This window comes from Pungitius pungitius, chromosome 1 (genome assembly GCF_949316345.1).
Source record: "Pungitius pungitius chromosome 1, fPunPun2.1, whole genome shotgun sequence".
Classification (NCBI taxonomy): Eukaryota; Metazoa; Chordata; class Actinopteri; order Perciformes; family Gasterosteidae; genus Pungitius; species Pungitius pungitius.
The window spans coordinates 8,716,087-8,739,003 of record NC_084900.1 but is presented as its reverse complement, the minus strand read 5'-3'; the positions used below and the strand labels follow the sequence as shown (position 1 = coordinate 8,739,003).

The following is a 22,917-nucleotide window of genomic DNA, read 5'->3' as shown; positions in this document are numbered from 1 at the left end:
CACTCTTTGGGCCCCTTGGTACCAATTGAGCATCGTTGCAACGCCACAGCCTACAATTTGTATAAAGCTAAATGTTTCATGTTCTTTTCAACAAAATCATTTTTGACCTTTCAAAAAAATGTGCTTTAAATTTAACATTTAACACAATGCAAATTTTAGACATAAAATTATCAAATACAATATCACAACATTGAATGTTTTCAAAAACATTGGCAATATTAAGAATTGGTCCGCTTTGTAAATTTCATGTAGGAATGATTTGTATTGGTTTAGGTCTGATACATTATGTGACTAGAACAGTTATCCATTACGCTGAATTTCTCGACATTTCCAACAAGTTGTCCATATTTGTCCTGAGTCAGTTGGTAAAGATTGCCTAATGTTGCGTCAAAGGTGCTGGATTTTTCAATATGATAGTGACCCAACTGCTCCACTAAATTGTAGAGCAGTCTGGTTGAAGAATTAATCAGACCAGTTTGCTAATAAAATATTCACATGGGTTGAAATTAATTGCCTGTGTATGCATTGAATGCTAGTGCTTCCATAAAGTGAACTTTTAATAGAAATGAATTGGTGCAGTGTCAGGTACACTGGTGCCAATTAGGGGTTTATTGTGTGAATGTTACATCTCATTCTGTTGCATTTTAATAAAATGGAAATATTAAACTTATGAACCAGGTTTACTATACAACGTTTATGTTTGACTTGAACCAGGTGATGGAATAAGTAGATTTGATCTCATTAAAATATTCTGTTTAAACATGAAAGACCAAATGGTGAACATCAGTGTAGAAGAGTCCTGCATTCTGAAACTGATGAATGCCTCAATGACGGGGGGGTGTAGATGATGTGAGGCATCTTTGACTTTCATATCTGACTCATGTCGCTGGCTTGAAAGCCTTTGGTCTAAGTCAAGTACAACACAAAGCCAATATGTTCAAGCCAAAGGTGTTTTTTCTCAGCAGGCATCTTGATGACGGTGCTCTTTTCAGCGGTTCATTGGCTGAATATTAAAATTTGACCGTATTAAATCTGCAGAAAGTGATTGCGTTGCTGAAATAACTAGGCCCCATCCCAATCTCCACCCTGATTGGGGTTGATTTTGAGAGTGTCAGCTTTTTGAGGTCTAAGTATGAATGGGACAGCACTTTGCTGCCTCACGTCACCATGACAACGTCAAAAGATATGATTTACAATTGAGGGAATTTGTCATTCTGTAAACTGATTTGAACGTCATTCAGGCTCTTCATTAGACGAGACATTTTAGATAATGTTTTCGTTATTTGCCAAAATTGCTTCAATAACATAAATTGAATATTAACACATTTCATCTGATTTCATGTGTCTTTTTCACCTTTTAATCCTTGAAATTTTCAGTATATAAACTCATTTATATGACACTCTAAACACACATGCGTTGTCCTCTTTGTTCACCCTTTTTTTAACGCGTCCCTGATTTCAATGGTTATCCCGCTTTAAGTGTCACATAGCAAAGACTTGTAGTAAGACAGTTGTATTTATATGGGTTCCACACAAATGTAATGAAATAGCAAATAAAAAGAGGCAACATTTAATACCAAAATAGCGGTAGAAAAATTAGATTCAGTTAATCCAAAACGAAGAGTTTCATTAAACACGGTGAGGGAAATGTGACAGAAGAAATGGGCAGCAGAATGAAAAAGGACGATGGTTTCACCAAGTAAAAAGGAAAGTGAGAGAAATGAGGTGTGCGGGAAGAAACCGGGGAGAGGAACCAGTAATGTCAAAGGTTAGAATTTGGCCCACTGGCCTTAACAGTATCCTTAAAAAAAATAGGTAAACATGAAACAGTAAAATGGGATTACTGTGGCCAACAGGAAACAAAAGAACATGTAATTTTCCAATATCAGAAATATGAGCAAGAAACTGGGCAGCTGATTGAAGACCTCTGCAAGATGATGGTTGGGCCTAGTGGAGATTATGCAAAAGAACTTAAAAAGTGACTGTTACTATTATTATTTTTTAAATATTAGATTCATTTTTTATTTTTGTGATCTTTTCCTTTTTATTGGTAATTGGACTTAAGCACCAGGCGTCGTGATCCACACTCCATACCCGTTGGTGGCGGTAATGCGCAAATTAAGGGTTTGCCAGCCACCAATAAAGTTGGCAAAATAGAGAAGAAGAAGAAGAAGAAGAAGAAGAAGAAGAAGTTGACTCGATTTTCGGAGGCGGACGACGGAGGAGAGGACTGGGAAAGGCGGAAGTGAAACGCGGTAGGATCACTGGTTGAGCAAATAATCCGGCGGATCTGCATAAACTGTACTGTGACTGTATAGCATGTCAACTAGTTCAGATGGAGACGAGATGGATTGGACAATACCCAAAACAGAGAGACTGAAAAGGGCTTTAAAAACAAGAAATAGAGGGAAAAGTTGGTCAGAGTACAGCGAGACTGGGGAGGGAAGTACGAGCAAGAAACTGAGATCTAATCAGTCGGAGAAACAGAAAACGGACAACATGGAGAATGGGCAAGGAACCGTATGGAAAGTTATTATTGAGTTTAACCAGGACGGTGGACATTACCACCCGATTAAACTCACTAAGGCTATTGAGAAAGAGATTGGAAAAATCATATTTGCTAGGTTTTTGAGCAACAAAAGAATACTGATACATGCAACTAGCAAGCAACAACAAGGAAAGATACTGAAAATGTCCTCACTTCAAGGGGAAAGAATGAAAGCACATATACCAGGAGCAATGACAAAGGTGAGAGGAGTGATATCAGGTGTACCACTGAGTATGTCAATGGAAGATGTCAAACATGAGATTCAGGGAGGCAAAGTAATTGAAGCCACACGTATTAAAAGCAAACGAGATGGGTCATTAAAGGAAACACTATCAGTTGTAGTGCAATTTGAGAAAACTCTACCTAAATCAGTGCAAATAGGGTACATGAGCTACAGTGTGAGAGAGTATATTCCCAAACCTATTCGATGCTATAAATGCCAAAGAATGGGACATACAGCCCAGCAATGCAAAGGAAAGTTGAGGTGCGCTAGATGTGGTGGTCAGCATGAGTACGGTAAATGTGAAAAGGATACGAAAGTTAAATGCTGTAACTGTGGTGGTGAGCATAGTGCTGCGTTTGGAGGATGTGAGATACAAAGAGAAGCCAGAGAAGCCCAGAGGGTGAAAATCCTAAGTAAAGTGTCTTATGCAGAAGCACTAAAAACAGTGAGAGAAACAACATCAAATAAAAACCCCAGTGGAATGGTTCAAAGAAATACAGAAGCAGTCAACCAAACACAAAGGCAGACTCCTGTTCATACTCAGGTTACATGTGAACACAAATGTGAAGTTGATAAGGAAACACTGGTAGTTAAGAAGATAAACTTTGTGGTATTCATTTGTCACACTATCAATGTTGCGCCACAGCTGAAAAAGAAAAGTGATCGAATCAAGGCTATTGTGGAGGCAGCAGAAAGAATTCTTGATATAGATGTTAAAGCAGACCAGATTCATGAATTGTTAACAGCGCTTGGAAACGGGGAAAATACACAAACTGAGGGTTAGAACACTAATTATGGTAATTCACATACTACAGTGGAATGCCAGAAGCCTCATAGCTAATGGTCAAGAATTTAAAAAATATATTTATGAATTAGATGTAGTTCCAGATGTAGTATGTGTACAAGAAACTTGGTTACAACCACATTTGGACTTCGTTATAGCAGGGTTTAGTGCTGTAAGATATGATAGGCCTAACAATCAAAATGGGGGAGGGTGTGCTACCTTTCTCAAGGACGGGCTGGCATTTAGAGAACTCCCTTGCCCAGTGGATATGGAATGTATTATGATCGAGATATGTAGTCCAAGGAAAGAGGGTCATATTAAGCTAATAAATTTTTATAACCCATGCAAAAAATTAATTACTGAAAAATTAAAAGAAATGGCAGGGAGTGTATACAGGAAAGAAATCTGGTGTGGAGATTTTAATGCGCATAACAGCCTATGGGGCAGCAAGCATACAGATAGCAACGGGAACATAATGGAAGAGATTATGGAAGAAAGAGTGTTGGTGTGCCTTAATAATGGACAGGGTACAAGAATAGATATGAATAGGGGCACTATGTCATGCTTGGATGTTACACTGGTGTCAGAAAGCTTAGTTAAAGCATGTGATTGGCATGTTAAAAGTGAAACTACCATAGGAAGTGATCACTTCCCAGTTCTCACTGTAATTAATACACACATTTGTATCCAAGAAGGGATGTCCATAACCAGATGGTGTTTTGAGAAAGCAGAATGGGAAAAATTTAGGGCATATTGTGAAGAGTCAGTTAATCTGGTGACATTTGATGGAAATATAGAAGAATGTACAAAGCAAGTTACAGAACACATTATAAACTCAGCGATACGGAGTATCCCACAAAGAACAACAAAGGGAAGGAAGAAGGTGGTACCTTGGTGGAATGAGGAATGTAGCAGAGCCGTTAAAGAACGAAACAAGGCATTTAGAACATTAAAGAAAAATCTTTCATACGAGAATGTTATAGAGTATCAAAGGAAAAGGGCTGCGGCACGTAGGACAATAAAGTATAACAAAAAGAGAAACTGGAGAGAATTCTGTTCCACCATAGGCAGAGGAGTAAAATTAGGGGATATATGGTCTATGTTCAAGAGAATGAATGGGAAAAGGACATCGGGTAAAATCCCAGCTTTGATGGATAGAGAGAAGATAATAGTATCAGATAAGGGAAAGGCAGAAGTGCTAGGGAGGGCCTTTGTGGCAGTTCACAGTTGTGAAAACCTCAGTGACATACATAAACAGCAGAAAGAACAGGCGTTAAGAGAAAATAAGGAAGTGAAGTTAAAAAAGGAGGATGGTATGTCAATACTAGACGTGGATTTTACGTTATCAGAACTCAACATAGCTCTGCTGGGCACTGGATATACAGCACCCGGGCAAGATCAATTATGTTATGCCATGTTCAGACAGTTACCAGGCGAATCATTTAAGTTAATATTAAGGCTGTTTAATAAAATTTGGAGGGATGGAATAATACCACACAGTTGGAAAAGTGCAGTAATATTACCATTCAACAAGCCTGGTAAGGACCCAGCTAATCCTGATAACTACAGGCCCATAGCATTGACATCCCACTTGTGCAAATGGATGGAGAGGGTAATAGCTCATAGATTATCACATATATTGGAACAGAGAGGATTACTGACCAATATTCAAAGTGGATTTAGAAGAGGGCGTTCCACAACGGATGCTCTAGTTAGAGTTAGTAATGATGTGGAAAAGGCTTTAAAAATGAAAGAAGTAATGACAATTGTATATTTTGACATAGAAAAGGCATATGATACCATGTGGAGGGAAGGTTTGCTTATCAAGCTAAGTAGTATGGGGATAGGAGGAAGGTTATATAATTGGGTTATGGACTTTTTAACAGGTAGAAAAATTAAAGTTAAAGTTGGATCAGAGGTATCTACAGAATTTAATGTAGACAATGGTATTCCCCAGGGGAGTGCAATTAGTCCGATACTGTTTAACATAATGATAAATGATATTTTTTCAAAAATGAATGGACGCATAAAAACAGCACTATATGCGGATGATGGGGCCATTTGGATGAGAGGAAGGAATGTGCCATATGTATTAGGTAACATAAGAAAAGCAATCAGGGAAGTAGAGATGTGGTCATATAAGTGGGGATTCAAGATGTCGACAAGCAAATCTTGTTACATGATGTTTACAAAGAAGCGCAAGTGCCATGTGGAAAGTTTAAAATTATATGAGCAGACAATGGTGAAAGTAAATGAATTTAAATACCTAGGACTATGGTTTGACAGTAGGGGTACATGGAAAATGCATATTCGGAACTTAGAAACTAAATGCAAAAAAGTTATAAACCTGATGAGAGCTGTGGCGGGATGTGACTGGGGTGCAGAAAGGCAGTCGTTAACTAACATCTATAGGGCTTGCATGAGGTCATCAATAGACTATGGTTGCGTAGTTTATGGTGCAGCAGCAAAAACAGTGCTGGAAAAAATAAACAGATTACAGTATAGAGCATTACGTGTATGCATTGGAGCTGTTAAGACAACCCCCATCAACGCTATACTCATAGAAGCTGGAGAGTTACCACTGGAGTTAAGAAGAGAGAAACTGGCGATGGCGTATTGGATTAAATTGAAAGGAAGTGGGAAAGAAAACCCAGCAAAAGAAACTATACAGGAATGTTGGGAGTATACAAAATATCAGGGGTTCGGGTTCGGATGGACAAGAGAAATGAGAATGAGGGAATATGAAATGGAAGCCATAAATTTCACCATGGCCAACCCAGTCAGTAGAATTCCACCATGGCTCTTTCCAGAAGTAAAGGTTGATATAAATTTATTGGAAAAGAAAAGGGAATGGAGAATGGAGGAAATAGGAGTCAAAACAAGCATCTACTTAAGAAACAGTTACTCTAATTATTTAAAGATTTACACAGACGGATCTAAGAACAAACAGGAAAATGTGGGAGTTGGAATATATATACCAGATTTTAAAATCCATATCTCTAAAAGACTATCTGACTTGTTATCAGTGTACACAGCAGAAATAGTAGCAGTCATTATCGCACTACAGTGGGTAGAAGAGGTCCGACCAGATAGGGTGGTACTGTTCACAGACTCTTTGGCCGTAATCAAAAGTATGCAGTCAGTAAAATCAATTAGAGAAGATTTACTAATAGAACTTTTTTACAGCTTATTTAGATTGTATCAGGGTGGCATTGAGACTCAGTTTTGTTGGGTACCAGCACATGAGGGAGTTAAAGGGAACGAGATGGCAGACAGACTGGCCAAAGAGGCACTGCTTAAAGCAACTATAATTACAATCCCACTAGGAAAAGGCGAAGGCAAAGCAGTGGTTAAAAGAAAAGGTCTTGAGATATGGCAGAAACGATGGGAGGAAGACCGGAAAGGTAGGAGATACTATAAAATACAAAAAAGTGTCAGTATAAAGAACTTCATGGAAAATACCAGGCGTGAAGACATTGTAATGACAAGACTGAGAGTGGATCACACAGGGCTGAATGGCACATTATTTTTAATGGGGAAAAAGAACAGTGAGAACTGTGGAAACTGTGGGGTTAAAGAAAATGCTGAACATGTAATAATGAACTGTACATTGAATGTAGTGGAAAGGCAGGTGCTTAAAGATAAGGTTCAGGAGGCAGGCAGGGAGTGGAGCATGGTAGGGATACTGGGATCAGAAGGAGAAGGAATAAGAAGTACAAGGAAGGCTCTAATTACCTTCTTAAAAGACACTGGGATTTGGAGTAGAATTTAAATGACATAACTATACACACTCCAGTACAGTAGGTGGCGGCATGCACCTAAACGTCGGTTGCAGTCCGCCATTAAATAAGAGAAGAAGAAGAAGAAGAAGAAGAAGAAGAAGAAGAAGAAGCCAGAGTCGGGAGATGGTGCAGACGTCTTCTCCGTTGAACCGCTTCAGGATGGTCGTCTTCCCCTCGTCGGCCGGACCTCTGCACGACTCAGGTTAAACAAAGAAACACGCGCGTCTCGCAAAACGTCCTGGTCCATTCAACGGAGCATTTTACTGTTTAAATCCACTTGGAGTCCGTTAACCGTAAGGGCTTAAGTGTTAGCAGCGCCACGTTAGCACGAAGCCGAATTTCGTGTCGACAAGAAGACTCACGCGGACCAAACCGTCGTCATCAAACCCACGCGCAGACATGACTTGCAGCGTGCGGCTCTCGTGCTGTTGAGGCATATCGAGTTAAAATAACTTACAAACCGGATACAGCATCCGCAGTTTTCTCGCTTTTTCTCCTTCACCTTCTTTATAATTGTCAGCAGACCTACGGTGACGTTATTGGGCTCAACATATCTAATATATATATATATGTATTTAAAAAAAGCTCAAATCTTTTGTCTTCCCGGCCACGTGCTAAAGGCGCGGCCACGTGTTTTAGCCTTTCAGCTAATGCTTGACCATGTTAAAGCTGTGACTTCGGTCAACGGGTAACTAACAAACATCCAGAAACGTGTTTTCTTCACTACGTGCCTCTAAAATAATGGTTAGTTTAAGACTACTTTTTGGGAGCTTTGTGCTACGATCACGTGTTCTAGTTTAACTCTCACCGATCTTCTTTGACGATAATAAATTAATTTCGGAGTAGCATCGACCTATTCCCATGTGTCCCCCCCCCCCCTCCCCCCTGCAGCAGGTGAGCTGGACTGAAACTAGAATGAATTGTCACGTCCACCAGGGGACACCAATGATGATTTTAACAGACAAGCATATGGCTGATATCCATGATGCCAAGTTGTAATCTGATCAGTCCTTGGAAATGGTCAAACTCTGATGTATCCCTCCGTTTATGGCTGACTGAGATGTCTCTCTTCAGGTGGTCCTGCACTGTTTTTTACTGAACTCTTTCAATGATGAACACAAGGGTAAGTTAACCAGCTTTCAGTCATTCACACACTGGTTTGGATTTAAACGGGAGTACGTTCAACAACAAGCATATCCCTGATTTCTATGATGTCACCCTTCTGATGGCCCTCAAATAAATTGAGTTGTCATTTATATTCATGGGATTTATAGAACTGGATTTTCTGCTTGTAGGTTGGTCTCAACCAGTGTTTGGAAAATGATGTCGCCTGGAAGCAATCATGTAAGTAAAGATTTGTTTACACTAGAATGGCCTGTCACATTCACCAATGGACACAACTGATGCATCTAGAAGACAAGCATATACCTGATAATAGTGATGCCAAGTTGTAATCTGATCAGTCCTTGGAAATGGTGAAACTCTGATGTATCCCTCGGTTTATGGCTGACTGAGATGTCTCTCTTCAGGTGGTCCTGCACTCTTCCATACTCTTCCAATGAAGAACACCATGGTGAGTTAATCCATTCATTCACACTGGTTTGGGTGGAAAATCTGAAATGTGGATTTTGTCCATCACTACATACTAGTTACATAATTCAAATGTAATGCAGTTTCAATGATGATAACCCTAGCTCACTTTGATACAACGTGAAACGACATGAACTTCTGAGCGACTGCACTGTAGTTTGTTTTCTGAACCAACAAACAATAAGTTAATAAAGTCACCGTATGAAGGTTTGATAGATTTCTTTGCATTAAACTTAATCATTTCTCATACAGATTATTAACTCCTCGCCATGATTGTGGTCTAGGAAACGGTGAGTTCGATTTTAAGACAAATTCCCTTAAATGTCCTTTTGCTGAAAATGATGAGATATATTTGGAATCTCGTTCGTCTGAACTACTGTTGAGAAACAAATGACTGACATCGGTAAACTTCAACCCAGCGTAGTGGAAGTCTCGTTGTGCTTGGATCTGACTGTCATCTGTTGCAGGTGTACTGACTTTGAAAGATGATGCCATCGTCTTAACAGTTTGTCCAGGTGAGTGATCTACAGTCTTTACCTCAATGAGTTATGAGCATTAGAGTTTCCTGTTTTCCTTTGTGATGACATCCACACACGTCTTACGCCTCTGTTCAACGCCAGAACCTGTAAAGGTGGACCCACTGGTGTTGCTTTGGCAATAAGGGGAAGGAAAGTTGGTGTCGCCAACAGTCTGAATGGAAACTTAAAACATGCATGTGACTAAATCCAGTTGTGACTGTGCTGCTAGTGAAATGTGGGCATCTGAATGAATTTAACTGGACTTTCTTCAGTTGCTGCTTAATTAACGCTGCAGTGAAAGTGACCACATTCCCCTTTTTTTCTCTTTAGGATCGTGCTGCCTGACAAGCAATCTGGATCATGGTAGGTTTGAATCTCAACCACCAGTGAAAATGCTATGGAGTGTGCATGATGACTACTGGCCAATCAGTCAGCCAACCGCTGCCCATGTATCAGACTATCCCTCAGACTCCCTGTTGGCCCGGTAAGACACTGAGAACCCTGAAACAAGCTTTCAGGTGTAAGGTGATCTCCGGCACCCTGATGGGCTCTGATGTTGGATAGTTTGTTACTTGCTATCAATTGACTGAAAAAAAATACACTGAACACATTCCTTAACAAAAGTACTGTGCACCAAGCGCATTGATATTGAATAATGTGACTTTGATAAAACTCTTTTTAGATGTCAACCTCTATGCTGAACGAAGTTTGAGGTCATCAGGATTGCCATGACTTGTAAGTTATTACTTGTGAATCTTAAAGGAACCACGTGTTACTATTGTCTGATAAATTCAACTTTATAGCATTTCACAAAGGGTGTGGAGATTTATTAATAAAAAAACTGAGTTCAGCAGCATAGCACAATCCTAGGACACCCAATTTTACACACTGCTCCTTTTGATGTGATGAGTTTCTTATTACCGCCCCAGTCTGAGAATTCATGACTGATTGGTACACTCTGATCAAACTAGACACTAGAAGTGTGACTTATTTTCACTGCCCATCATAAAATGGATTGTTTAAATAGTTTCTTTTTGCAGGAACGGTGATTTGTACTCTGGATCGTGAAGATGGGAATGAGCCGATTGTTGCAGGTGGCTGTACACTCTGATCAAACTAGAAGCGTGATTTATTGTCACTGCCTTTCATAAACTGAATTTGTTTAAATATTGTTGCAGGGGGGAAGGAGATGGGAGTGGGTGTTCCAAATTTGCCTTTTTCATGAATGATTTTTTTATTTTGATTACCAATCAAACTAAAGCACTCAAATGTTTCTGCTTTTGTTGCGTCCACATTTTGAATTTTCATGATGCATCTTGCGTTTGAACTTTTTAGAGTAGTTGGCTCTGCTTTGGGGTTGAAGATAAGGCATTGGCACTTAATATATGCGAGTCTTTCCATCAGAAGTGATGAGTTAGTTATTACCGCCCCAGTTTGAAGATTCATGACTGATCCAAACTATGGTTTAGGATTTGTTTGTTAATTCTTGTTTCAAAAAGGCTGTGTTTTGCAGGTTGGGTCATATCTTCGACTTTGTTACAGTTGGTATGCTGAGATTTTTAAAATCTTACTGGATAGGTCAGAAGTCTATTCCTACAGTAAGATTAAAAGTAGGCTGCTGTGTTGTCTGGCCTAATGCTTCGTTTTTTTTGTCTTTGGAATGTGTAACTTTCAATCTGTCTTGATTTGCTTTAACATGTTATTAAATGCATTTATGTATAGAATATTTAGTGCATTATACAGATACAATTAGGACATTAACAAATGGTTCAATGAAGCCAGAGCAGCTAAGTTATCTTTGTGTGGGGCATTTCAAAGTGATTAAATGTGACTGTAATATCACTAATTGTCTTGAAATGGGTCTTAATTTCTCAACAGTAGATACTGCTTAAATGGTACAAAGCAATTTTATGTGGTAGATTTATCAAAAAGCCTCAAATGATCCTGACATTTGGCCATATTCTTTTTTTGGGATGGAGGGGTTAATGCTTAACATGTCCCAACTAAAACAAAATTTTGATTTCCGTGTTAATGACACTTGACAAGTGGAATTAAGTTATTCAAATCAACAAAAAATACCCAACTGCAGAATGAGGGAAATGCTAAATAATGGAAGTTATAGCTGCAGATTTATAAAATACTTTACAGTTCAGCTCTTTGGGGGGTGTAATTTTTCAGTCAAAACAATGTTTCAGATATGAAATTGCCAACAATTTACAGTGTATTATGTTATAGCTCAAACATACCTTCACTATAACAGCATAGCATTTCATTAGTGTTCAGTAAAACTGAGGGTTAAATAGTACACTGGAGATTGCTTAATTGTGTTGTCAATATGATAGTGACTCAAACTACACAATTCCAGATCAAAGGACAACACTGGTTTCCTGATGCAGAAATCGTTTAGGGTGGTTTCAAGGTAAATGCCAGGGTATATATAATTCCCATCTGTTCTATAATGACAAAGCGATCTTTATGGAAATTGTTACATCTGGCCAAATCCCTCCCTGTTGTCAAGCATATTAAATAGGAAAATTGTATGAACCAGGTTTATTACACAACATTCATGTATGACACCAGCTGATGGAATAAATACATTTGCGCTCTGAATCGAACTGTCCCCTGCGCCGGGAGTCATGTCTGCTCAAGCGTTCAGTCAGTGGTGAAGATCCTTGCAGCGATATCATCCAACAGCCAGTCCACTCCAGCTAACAAATTCTCTCCTGTGACGGCGCTGCAACCAATGATGCACCAGTGATGACTTTTGATCTCATCCAGGGCCAGTGCCTACAAGGAACCCAACGACAACAGTGTGATGTGCAGCTTCTGCATAATTCAAGAATGACAGCAATCAAGAAAATGACATCGAAATCCATCTAAACGGGCAAAATGGAGTAAACCGTACCTCTCGTATAGCCTCTTTCGACAGGGCTCCTGGTAAATCCTGCTTGTTGGCAAACACCAGCAGTGTCGCACCGGCTAACCGCTGCATGGAGAGGACACCCTCGACGTTAGAGATTTATGTAAAGATCAAACATCCAACCACTTAGTCTTTGTGACTGACTACACCCAACGTGTGTGTGTGTGTGTGTGTGTGTACGTACCTCCTCCAGCAGCAGTGCACTGAGCTCCTGTCTGCAGTCCTCCACCCGGAGTCTGTCTGCGCTGTCCACCACCCACACCAGCCCGTCTGTGCTCTCAAAGTAGTTCCTCCAGTAGGAGCGCAGTGACTTCTGACCCCCGACGTCCCAGATATTCAATTTAAACCTAAAAAACGGAGTGGAGAACATCAGTTTGGGAGTAGGGCAAGGAAACTACATCCTGAGGAGTACACAATTGCCTCAATGTGTGCGTGGGGGGGAGGAGGGTGTTCAACATTGGCTCTTCTCTTCAGGTGTCCAATAAATACGTCACAATTATTAGCTGACCGTCATGATCGAGGGCACATGAAGGAAAAACTGCAGAAAGCCTTGCGTGGCTGAAATGAAGCGTTAAATTGTGCACGCTGTTTACATGGAGCCACATCAGTGTGTCCTCGGCCCTACCCTTTGTGCTCCAGTGTTTTGATGTTGAAGCCCAGCGTCGGGGAGATGGTGCTGACGTCTTCTCCGTTGAACTTCTTCAGGATGGTCGTCTTCCCCGCGTTGTCCAGACCTCTGCACGACTCAGGTTAAAGAAAGAAACACGCACACACGCTCCTCACTTTTAAATGTCCTCATCTGACTATACTCTCGCTAATGTACCCAAATTCAGTTTACCCATCAACCACCTCACGAGAACCAAACTGTCGTTTCACTCAAACCCCCTGACAGGAATTGCGACGTGCATCTCTCACGTTTTGGACGCAGACAAAGTTAAAATAACGTTACTTTGTTGTTGTAGCTAGCGCTAAGCTAGTAAACTTACAAACAGGATACAACATCAGCAGCCTCATCTCCCGCTCCTTCTGCTTCATCTTCTTTAAAATGGTCAGCAAACCCATGGTCAAAGTATGGCTCTCAACTGCAGATATAATAGATAGGTTCCTTTTACGGATTTATAGTTTTGTTATGAATGATTTTTAGCATCCGTAAAGTGCATGTCGCATCCGGAAGAGGTTGCAACGATAATCCCGCCCTCTTGTGAAGGAGCGAACGCTGATTGGTTGTGGGAGACGTTCGAAGCTGTTTCGTTGGTCATTGTGCAAACCAAAGTGTGACGGTGCTGTTCGTTTGAGTTTAGCGTCCCCGTGTGTCTGTTGTGGGAATTGCATGTTTGATTAATGCATCTTAGCTGGAACTCTATTTAACAGTGCACCAACATCCTGAAATCCCATACCTTTCCAATTTCCAAACATCTGAATTTTATGCCTGTCACTTTCTGTGAGCTGGTGCACTTTATCTTTATTTTTGTTTCTATTTTTAATTTTTTATCTTTATTTCTTAACTTAACTACACCCATAGCATTAGCATACTAACCCATAGCATATATAATATATATATATATTAGGGGTGTCAAATGATTAAAAATTTTAATCAAATTAATCAGAATTTTCAGTGGATTAATCATGATTAATCACACCTGAATCCTAACCATTTTTTCTTTCTGAAATGCATACTAAAGATAAATAACAGGACACAGATACATAATTATCATTATTATTATCATAATTATTATTTTTTACATAAATATATGTTATTGATATTTGATTTTTTAATTCATTCCAGAAAATAATCAAATCAATGTTATTTGATAAGTTACAGACTGATTTCCCTGCATGGCTCTAGAAGGGTCTCGAGCCTCTGCAGTTTATCCCACTCTGCTGCGAGTTTGTTCTCCTGCGATGACCAGACATGACCAGACATGTCAACCCTCCCGATGTTTCAAAGCCCCCCCCGAAAATCTCCCGGACCGACCTTTCTCCCGATTTCCACCCAGAACAACAATATTGCTGCACCACCCGTCACTGGGCGCGCCGTTTCAGACCGAACAATAATAAAGGTTACACCTTGAAGTCGAGCGCGGCGATTAGAACGACTGGCGCTGCAAAGAAATCCGCTACCACCCCCATTTCAGTGTGAAATATTCCCATACCTGGGAGGATTTAGATCGCATTGGTTTCTCTTCCTCCGCATGTTTCAGAACAGCGCTGCTCTTGCTCTGCTGGGCGGAGCTTTTCTTCTTCTCTGTTCTGCTGCGCGAGAACGGGGGGGGGGGGGGGGGGGGGGGAGCGGGTCTCTGGCGCAAACAACTTGCTGAACCTGACGGCCTGACATATGCCTGCAGGTGGCAGTAATGTGTTGTATAGGATGAAGTGCATTCCCTAGAAGAAGAGGTTCTTTCCGGACCTGAATAATTTGTCACACTGCGCATGCGTGAAATGCGTCAAAAAAATTGACGTAATTAACAACAAACAGCTAATTAACGCCGTTAACGCGCTATTTTTGACAGCCCTAATATATATATATAATTTATTATATTTTTTGCCCTACGTTGTCTGTAGTCATTGCCGTACTGCTGCCAAAGTCTGACCTATTATGGCAATAAACGATTCCTGACTCATATTACTGAGCTTTGCTACTTATAGTATAAGCACTGGTACACTCAATACCAAATGAACATAATTGTAATATACATTTTTATAGGATTCCTTTTTAAGGATAAATAATGTACCTGGTGTTATCAAACTAGTTAAAAACAATACATGATTAGGTAAGTCCTTTTTTAGAGTGGTCGAGAAGAGAGTAAGCCATGAATGAATGAAGTTGCATCATATCCTGCAGATATCCTGTAGACAGCTGCCTGGGGGCTTGACCATTCATTTCCTGGCAAAGGCGTTTGAAAAATCCCCTCACATGGGCCCAACCTTTATAATATGGGCCCTCTTTTCCTTTTCCTTTGTCACGATGCCTTCAAGTGCTATCGGAGATCTTAAGATAATGAACTCTGATACTAATGGAAAAGTGGGACTCACCTGTATGCGGAGATTTGAAACAGTACCCAAGTAATTAAATCCAAACAAACATCAGCGGAGAAGTTTAGACGGAAAATTAAAAACAGTTACATTTAAGTGCAATACATGCTTTGGATACGATTGATCTATCATCTGTTCTTCTCATAAGAGCCAAACAGGAGCCATTTGACTATTTTATCTGGATTAAACATTCTCCTCGTCAGGCGCAGCTTTCACCGGTAAAGATGTTGACACCGAAACTAACAAACTACCCGTGAAGGCAGCACTGCAGTCCTTTGCCTTGCAACGGGTCAGTTTAAAATAAAGAGAAACTGAAAGCAGTCGCAGCATCATGTTGCATCATTGGCTGTCTGATACCAAAGGACACGCGCACATAAGACATCAGACCCCCCGGATGTCCACGCACCCACGGAACCGGCTCTCCACGTTTAGCCCCGAGCTGCAGAGCAGCGCTGGTTATGCATCCCCTTCAAGGGGTTGAGTGGCACCGGTCTCGCGTGTGACCGCGCAGCACGTGATGACCCGATCTCGGAGTAGGTGCATCCTGCCGGCGGACACGGGGCACGGGGAAGTGGGGCAAGAGATGCCCCCGTTATTCATGGAGTCCGGGTTGGAGCTCAACAGCCCCGGCTCGGTGTCCGGTGCCAGCAACACCGCTGGATCGGTAAGTAAGCTCCTCGTTCCCCTTGTTCAATAACACACATCCTTAGTAATCACTTTATTTATTATTGTTCCATAGCTATAGCTTAGTGTTAAGTATGGCTTATTTTTTGTATTTTTTAAAGCTATGTGTACCAGATTTAATTGGGGTTATTACAATCAGTAATATTAGAGGATTTATTTTCAATTATCAGACTATCAATGAGCAGGTATTGTGGTTCAATAGGACTCTCATATGCTGTGTCTGCCAAAAGCCCAGTTTTACTCTGGATAATGATATTTATCAACCTGCTCTGGCTCCCCTTTACGTTTCCCCACAACTGGCCACTATCTAACAAAGGCAAGAATGGTCCTAAAAAATAAAAAATATATATATATTATTTTTTATATATATATATATATATATATATATATATATATATATATATATTTTTATTTTTATTTTTTTGGACTTTAGCTTTTTATTTTTTTATTTTTTATTTTATTTATTTATTTAATGTGATCGGTTTATCTCATGACCTTATGGACTGTGCCCTCTTTAAAAAAAAAAAAAAGCATCATGCAGTATGACAACATTCAAAGTTTCCACTGTGAAAAAAGATTGCATAACACGCAGTAGAAGATGCCTCCAGAGGAGAAGACATCCCACACATACTAATAAACCCCAGATGATTCCAACTGTGTCCCCTGCATTCGGTCCTCCAGGAGCGAGAAGGGGGACGACGGGTGGTGAGAATAAGACAAGAGAACAACAGGACCGCTGCGAGGAAGAGCCGCAGGAGACAAACGGAGAGAGCCGACGAACTTCACGAGGTCAGAGGAAAGTCCTTCCTTTCAGGCCCCGTGGTGGCGGTGGTGCGCGCATGTTGTGTAATCTCACAATGTGCTCACACCCGTTTCTTGTAAACACTCTGCTTTAGGAGAAGCACTTCCACTCCCTTCCACTGGTATGCCTCCCTCCCATTGACCTTGTCCTTCCTAGTCAGCAAACACACGCACACAGACACACACGCACGTGAGGTCGTATGAGGGTTTGTGTTAACATTTGTGTCGCTGTTGTTGGTGATATTCGCCACAGAAATGACACTCTAGCCGGCGTTATTCATCTTGAGACGCTGACAAGAGTATGTTAGATTTTAAACTAAATCAAACAAACATGAATATTGTTAATACGAAAATTTGAACAATTTTGAAATGACTTTTGAAGACTATTAAAACCATGGCCTTATAGTATTAGTTAAACATTTAGTAGGCTGTTCTTATTGGCTGTCTTGCGTTGGGGGTGAGGATTGTTGCTCCTGTTTATCGATGAGTGGGTGGGTGTTTTCTCGGTTGGAAGGATTCCAGACTTTCGCTTTCTCTCTCTCTCTCCCTCTCTCCACCTCTCTTTCAGTTCTGCTCCTTCGGGTTCATTCTGAGGGAGCGGCGTGCCGCGACACGTACCACTGTCACGGGTTCATGGTGTAAAGGGCGGGGGGGGGGGGGGGGGTCAAACATACCCCCCACCCCCTCTCCCTCCGTCGGCCAGACAATCCGCGCACCCCCCTGGTCTGGTCTGGCCCACTTGAGATAAAATTGTGCAGAATGTGTTCCCTCACCTAAAATGAGTTTGACACCCCGGGTTTAAAGGGGTTCAGCGCCGTGTCTTTGGCTGTGACCTCTCTGACCTTGGGGGGAATCGCTCAGAAGGGAGACACTGTTCTTCTAAAGCGTTGTTCAAGTCCAGACCGGGGCTCCATGGAGATGAACACCCGGGCCGCACTGAAGCTTAACGAGGCCTTAAAAGTGAACGTTTTTATTGATAAACAAGGAGAAGACAATTCTAGAAACGTTCAGGAACAATTTAACTTTTCATTAAAATTTGATTTTACAGACGAAACATAACCGCTCTGCAGGGAATCACCTTTATTTATCTTGGCTCCATCCACCGCCTGCACCCTCCTGTTGTGCTGAACTTGCAGTAGCGTCACATCAGAGCAATATTTCAGTTCTCCCCTGAGGTTCCGACTTTGGCCGCGCAGCATCTACTCTGTGGTTGTTGTTCTTTCTATTAGAGAAGTCTTCCTGAGTACTGCTTGGCTGTAGTGTGCGGGACGTCCTGTGATGTATGTCTGTTATCTTTTTCTAATGGCTTAGAAGTTCCGTTCTTTGGGATAATAAAGATAGACATTGCACGAATGACATCAACTCTTTTTCCCCGCCTCCCTTTCCTGTCTTGCCCTTTATCCCCATTCCCCCCCCCCCCTCTTGTCATCAGGAGCTCCAGTGCATGGAGCGAGCCAATTCGGCCATCAGAAAGGAGATTGCAGCATTGGAAAAAGACCTCCACCTCTACACCACGGCTCTGGAGCGCCACAAGCCTTTCTGCTGCCTCAGAGACTCGGCCTCCGACCCGACGGGCCGCCCCGCGGTCTCCCCCTGCAGCCCCCCGGGGGGCCCCTCCCGGGCTGGCCCCTCACTCTCTCACTCCTTGACCTCCCGCCTGGGTCTTCAAAGCCGCGGCTGCGTTGAAAGCGCGCATCCCTCCTGCGTAAATCCCCCTCCCCCGAGAAGCACAGCTTTGGCCGCCGAACCCCCCGGCTCTGTGGCGGCTTCCAGCTCCGCCCCTTTCTCCGGAGGCTCTCCGTCCGGCGGAGATCCCCCTCCCGCGATCTCATCGAGGCCGAGGAACGTGGCGCCTGTCCGCACAGGCCCCGGTTCGCCCTCGAGGTCGGGCGGCGCCCGAGCGAGCTCTTTGGCGCCGGCGGATGCTCCCTTCAGTGCCCTTCACCCCGCGGCGCTGGATGAATTTCTATCGACTCAAGCTTCTTTCCTCCTTCCTGCTCCCTCTCGGGGAGTTCCCCTCGACCCCCGCTATCCGCCGATCGCCTCCCAGCTTTGCCCCGATCCGTTCGGCGACGACTCGGGGACTTCGAGTGCGCCGTGTTCCCTTTTACCGGCAACTCTCCGAGATCCTTCTCCTCTGTCTCTCTCGAGGGCGCCCCCGCCCTCTGCTTTGACCATGGAGCCAAGTTATGGACAACCAGCCACGCTGGATTGTGGCCCTCTGCTTTCCATGCTCACAGTTCCGAGCGCCCTCCACGCGCCTCAGACTACCTCCAGCAGCTTCCATGAACCACGCCCGCAGAACCCCGCCTCACTGCCACTGTTGGGGGACACCTCGAGAGATCTCTCCCTTTCTGAGCTCCTGGAGGTCAATGATTGGATACTGAGTGGGTCCATTCACTAGTAGCACTACAAGACCAGTTTTCGTGAGGCAAAAAGAGTTGTTATTATGTATGTATTTCTACATCTAATTAATCAAACAAAAAAAAGCCACTGAAAAAGCCACTGAAAAAGCCACTGAAAGGTTGAACCTGATGGATTTACATTTGGATCGCACACTTCCCGCAATGCCTCGTTAAGTTAGATGCTTGTAAATGGCCGTGGCCTCCAAGCTCCAGTTTGTAACGTAAGTTTCCTCTTTGGTGAGACAAGGAGGATCCAACACAATCCGTACAATAACGGAGCATTTAATGAGTCCCTCGAAGATAAAACTTGAACCAACGATGCTATAAAATCCATCATCATGCAACCGTTCAGTTTGAGATCAGTCAGCACTACTCGTTCCTTAATCTGTAAGCCAAACACATTTAAAGTTGGGCTTACATTTTTAGAGTGGATGGAGTGCTCACTTCCTTGCAACTTCAAGGAAATGCCATTGTTTGAAATTTGACAACTCTGACTGGAACTGCACATGTAAAAAAGTAAATGTGAAGTGAGTAAAGGATTATCAGCAGTCATTATTCAAGGCCAGGAAACTTTATTCTGTTGTTTTCACAATCTTATTGCTGCTACTGACAATTGCTGCAAGTCAATTTTCTAGATTTTTTTGATTTTGTAAAGCTACAATTATTAATTTGTCTATAAATTAGATAAAAAAATAATGTATCTTCATATGTAATTTGTATTATTATCATGATTATTAAGTTGTTTAGGTATTTTAAAAAGCTTTGTTTTAAAGGGTGGATCCCCCAACCAGACAACGGTCAACTGCATGAGTTTCCTTAGGTTTGTGGATTTGATACAGAGAAATAATGTAATTTTTTCTCCCCGTAACAATAAGAGAACATTGGCTGCTCAACTCTTTTGTACACAGTAGTAGAGAAATTAATAGTGAATTGTAGCTCTTTTCTAAATATAATTTATATTTGGACTTATGCACCGTGATTATATTCACATTCACAAGATTTTGATGTTTTTTTGCTTTATTTACAACTAGGAGTGTAACAGTGACACTGTGTGAGAGAGTTTTGGCACTGTTTTGTATCTAATAAGCATTTAATTATTATATTTATGTTATATTGTTTTCAATAGAAATGTTAATTACGAATAAAACCCATTATTGAAACACTTTTTCTCAATTTATAATTGTTTGTAGACCATTCTAATATTCTAATATAATGTAGGATATAAAAAAAAAATTGACGACCAGGTTCATACATTAACTATAAATAAAATGCATTTAGTGTACACTAAAATACCTAATTTTGAAACTGTAATCAATATAATAATACCAATGCACAGCTATGAATGTATTTAATGTAATTTAATCAACCAAAATGCATTTATGTGATACCAGAACTGATATTGACTGAGAGACATTCGAAATCCGAGCTACGTTGAACTCGCCAGGAGACCACTCCCAGGGGGCGTGGCCACTGGCTTTCACACCTTTACTGATCTGTATTAATACTTGTAGGCAGCCATTGTTCTGGAGTTCGCTGGTTGGTCTAGTGATGGTCAAAGGACTGCCTGTGGCCTGTTGACCTGTTGTCCTCAGCTGAGATGTTCTTTTTTAGCACAACACCTTTTCCTTTATTGAATACTTTTGATTTTAACTGTTCATTCCAAGATGTCTTCCGTCCGTCTGGTGTTTCTTCATTTTTTGAACATAACAATAACTATAATAATGTGAAGTTTGGTAACATTTCAAAGAAACAAAAAAGACATTGCTTTTCTTACTAATAAAATCTGGAATTAAACACACTCTAAATCAATGGCACGACTGGTTTCTAATGTTGGCAAACTTTAGAATGATGTTGCTGTAACTTAGACCGAATTTGCAGCCTTCAAGGAAATATTTTCTATTTCGATTGAAATGAGCCAACACCTACGGGATGCATGGTCTCCAGAGGACATGCATTATGACGTAGGCGATCCCCCCTGTTGTATGTAGTTCAGTGCCACCGCCAGGTCGGGGAGGGCTTTGCACTCAATGTCTCCTCAACTGCAGCGTCGATTTTTCCGAGACATTTGGTGCAAACATTCATGTTCCCCGCCGGAAGAAATCCTAATAACTTTGTTGATCCTCCAGAAGATGCTTTTTTTTGCCCCTCAGTTGTCGTGAAGTAGTCTACAACAGAATAATGGATTTCTGATTTCTGTTAACCAGAGTGAGTCTAACAGCCTCTGTGGTGGTGATATGACGAGCAGACTAGAAGCGCTCTCAGACACTTACCGGACTGCCGGTCCCCTCGGTGTCTTTTTTTTTCTCCCCCCAAGAGGCAACCGGCTGAGCTCATCTGCGACACAGCACGGGGGAGGAGGGAGGCGCGGCGCAGGCGCGTGGCATTACGCACGCCCTTGTGCTGAATATCAAATGATACGCCTGGGATGGGATGTGTTTGTTCTGAGAACCCCAAATAGGAAGCGAGGAAAATGGGTGAAGGGGAGGGGGGGCAGGGGGGGGGGGGGTGTCGGGGATAGAGAAACGCTGATGAGCGATGCGCTGCCGGTGAGAAGAAAGGTGATGTTTCATAACTGGATGAGACCGCAGCCAGAGGTGACGCTCTTTAACCCTTTTAATGAGGCATCCATTCATATTGCGCTGGGTTTAAGGTGCTACGGGCCACTTGGATGAAGGCAAATAAATAAATAAATAAATATTTCCATCCTATAGCGTCATCCGCATTAAGGAGCCTCACTCCTCTCCCTCCTTGCACCACTGTTTAGGCTGAGGAACCAGCGGCAAGGCTGTTGCAGTAAGAGCAGTTCGCATCCGGTCACCATTTTCAAAATAAAACCATTTAGGTGCTTCAAATACATTTCTGCACCGACAACAAGGATGTCAAATCGTGGCAGTGATTTTTACTCCGCTTTGAAGATCTCCGAGCACGTTGAGTTCTTGCAAGGGTACTCTAATGTGATTTTATCAGTTCTGTGGAGAAAATCACATTATTTCAGGACTGTATGTAAGAACGATTTTTTTGGTTAGACTTTGGGGGGGGGGGGGGGGGGGTCCAAATGAACACCCTTCCCCATTTGTCAAGTGCATTGCCTACAATTCTATATTCATGCATGAAAATGTGCACATTTAGAACATAGTTTCGAGGACTACATTGACCATTTGAATTCACATCTAAAGGAAACTTTGTTTTGGTGAGTTGCTTCTGCAGGTCCAGAGCGTGTCTGTCCACTGCTTTCAGCATGCCTGTCTCTCTCCTTGTCTCTCTGCCTGCATTGTAACCACATGTCATTTTATCAGAAGAACAGCGAATGACCTTCATGATCTATCATTACATTTTCTGCTTTTACATGTAGCTTGGTATCAAGTTACTTACTGTCTGAAAAAAACACGTATGCTTGGCTGCTTTTCAAATATAAACTTACAGGTTCAGCCTATTGAAGGATTGATTATGATTATGAGAACACTCAGCCCTGACAATTCTTTAATTCTTAATAAAGGTAACAACAACAACTGAGTTTTTAAACTGTTATTGTCCAACCCCATTCAATGCAGGATTACCAACCCAGCAATGCAGGCAACAGTGGTGAATGGATTCATTTGTCTTTGACGGGCCCTTCAATGTTGGTCTAC

General features: G+C 41.8%; 3 protein-coding genes and 4 non-coding genes across 7 annotated transcripts; 6 read left to right on the top strand and 1 right to left on the bottom strand.

Annotated features, from left to right (window-relative positions):
* Window positions 1–5,251: 5,251 nt before the first annotated feature.
* LOC134126996 (uncharacterized) lies at window positions 5,252–11,287 on the top strand. Its single transcript, XM_062561322.1, has 9 exons — window positions 5,252–7,539; window positions 8,412–8,460; window positions 8,633–8,681; window positions 8,867–8,910; window positions 9,180–9,217; window positions 9,395–9,442; window positions 9,776–9,808; window positions 10,128–10,180; window positions 10,486–11,287. Exon 1 carries the CDS (start codon window positions 5,303–5,305, stop codon window positions 7,325–7,327), a length of 2,025 nt encoding a protein of 674 aa, XP_062417306.1. The 5' UTR covers window positions 5,252–5,302; the 3' UTR covers window positions 7,328–7,539; window positions 8,412–8,460; window positions 8,633–8,681; window positions 8,867–8,910; window positions 9,180–9,217; window positions 9,395–9,442; window positions 9,776–9,808; window positions 10,128–10,180; window positions 10,486–11,287.
* On the top strand, window positions 9,011–9,074 carry LOC119223845 (small nucleolar RNA SNORD29). The gene has a single exon (XR_005121002.2). It is a non-coding gene; the product is annotated as a small nucleolar RNA SNORD29 (small nucleolar RNA).
* On the top strand, window positions 9,262–9,330 carry LOC119223853 (small nucleolar RNA SNORD30). Its single transcript, XR_005121010.1, has one exon. It is a non-coding gene; the product is annotated as a small nucleolar RNA SNORD30 (small nucleolar RNA).
* LOC119223871 (small nucleolar RNA SNORD22) lies at window positions 9,500–9,626 on the top strand. Its single transcript, XR_005121026.2, has one exon. It is a non-coding gene; the product is annotated as a small nucleolar RNA SNORD22 (small nucleolar RNA).
* On the top strand, window positions 10,341–10,413 carry LOC119223860 (small nucleolar RNA SNORD31). The gene has a single exon (XR_005121017.1). It is a non-coding gene; the product is annotated as a small nucleolar RNA SNORD31 (small nucleolar RNA).
* Window positions 11,288–11,524: 237 nt separating the features above from the next.
* Window positions 11,525–13,580, bottom strand: arl2 (ADP-ribosylation factor-like 2). Its single transcript, XM_037478046.2, has 5 exons — window positions 13,363–13,580; window positions 12,991–13,101; window positions 12,550–12,712; window positions 12,351–12,431; window positions 11,525–12,232 (listed from the first exon to the last, which is right to left on the bottom strand). The coding sequence occupies exons 1-5, from the start codon at window positions 13,425–13,427 to the stop codon at window positions 12,098–12,100; spliced, it is 555 nt and encodes a 184-aa protein (XP_037333943.1). The 5' UTR covers window positions 13,428–13,580; the 3' UTR covers window positions 11,525–12,097.
* Window positions 13,581–15,122: 1,542 nt separating this feature from the next.
* Window positions 15,123–20,451, top strand: batf2 (basic leucine zipper ATF-like transcription factor 2). Its single transcript, XM_037478045.2, has 3 exons — window positions 15,123–16,062; window positions 16,764–16,871; window positions 18,316–20,451. The coding sequence occupies exons 1-3, from the start codon at window positions 15,916–15,918 to the stop codon at window positions 19,285–19,287; spliced, it is 1,227 nt and encodes a 408-aa protein (XP_037333942.2). The 5' UTR covers window positions 15,123–15,915; the 3' UTR covers window positions 19,288–20,451.
* The last annotated feature ends 2,466 nt before the right edge of the window (window positions 20,452–22,917 follow it).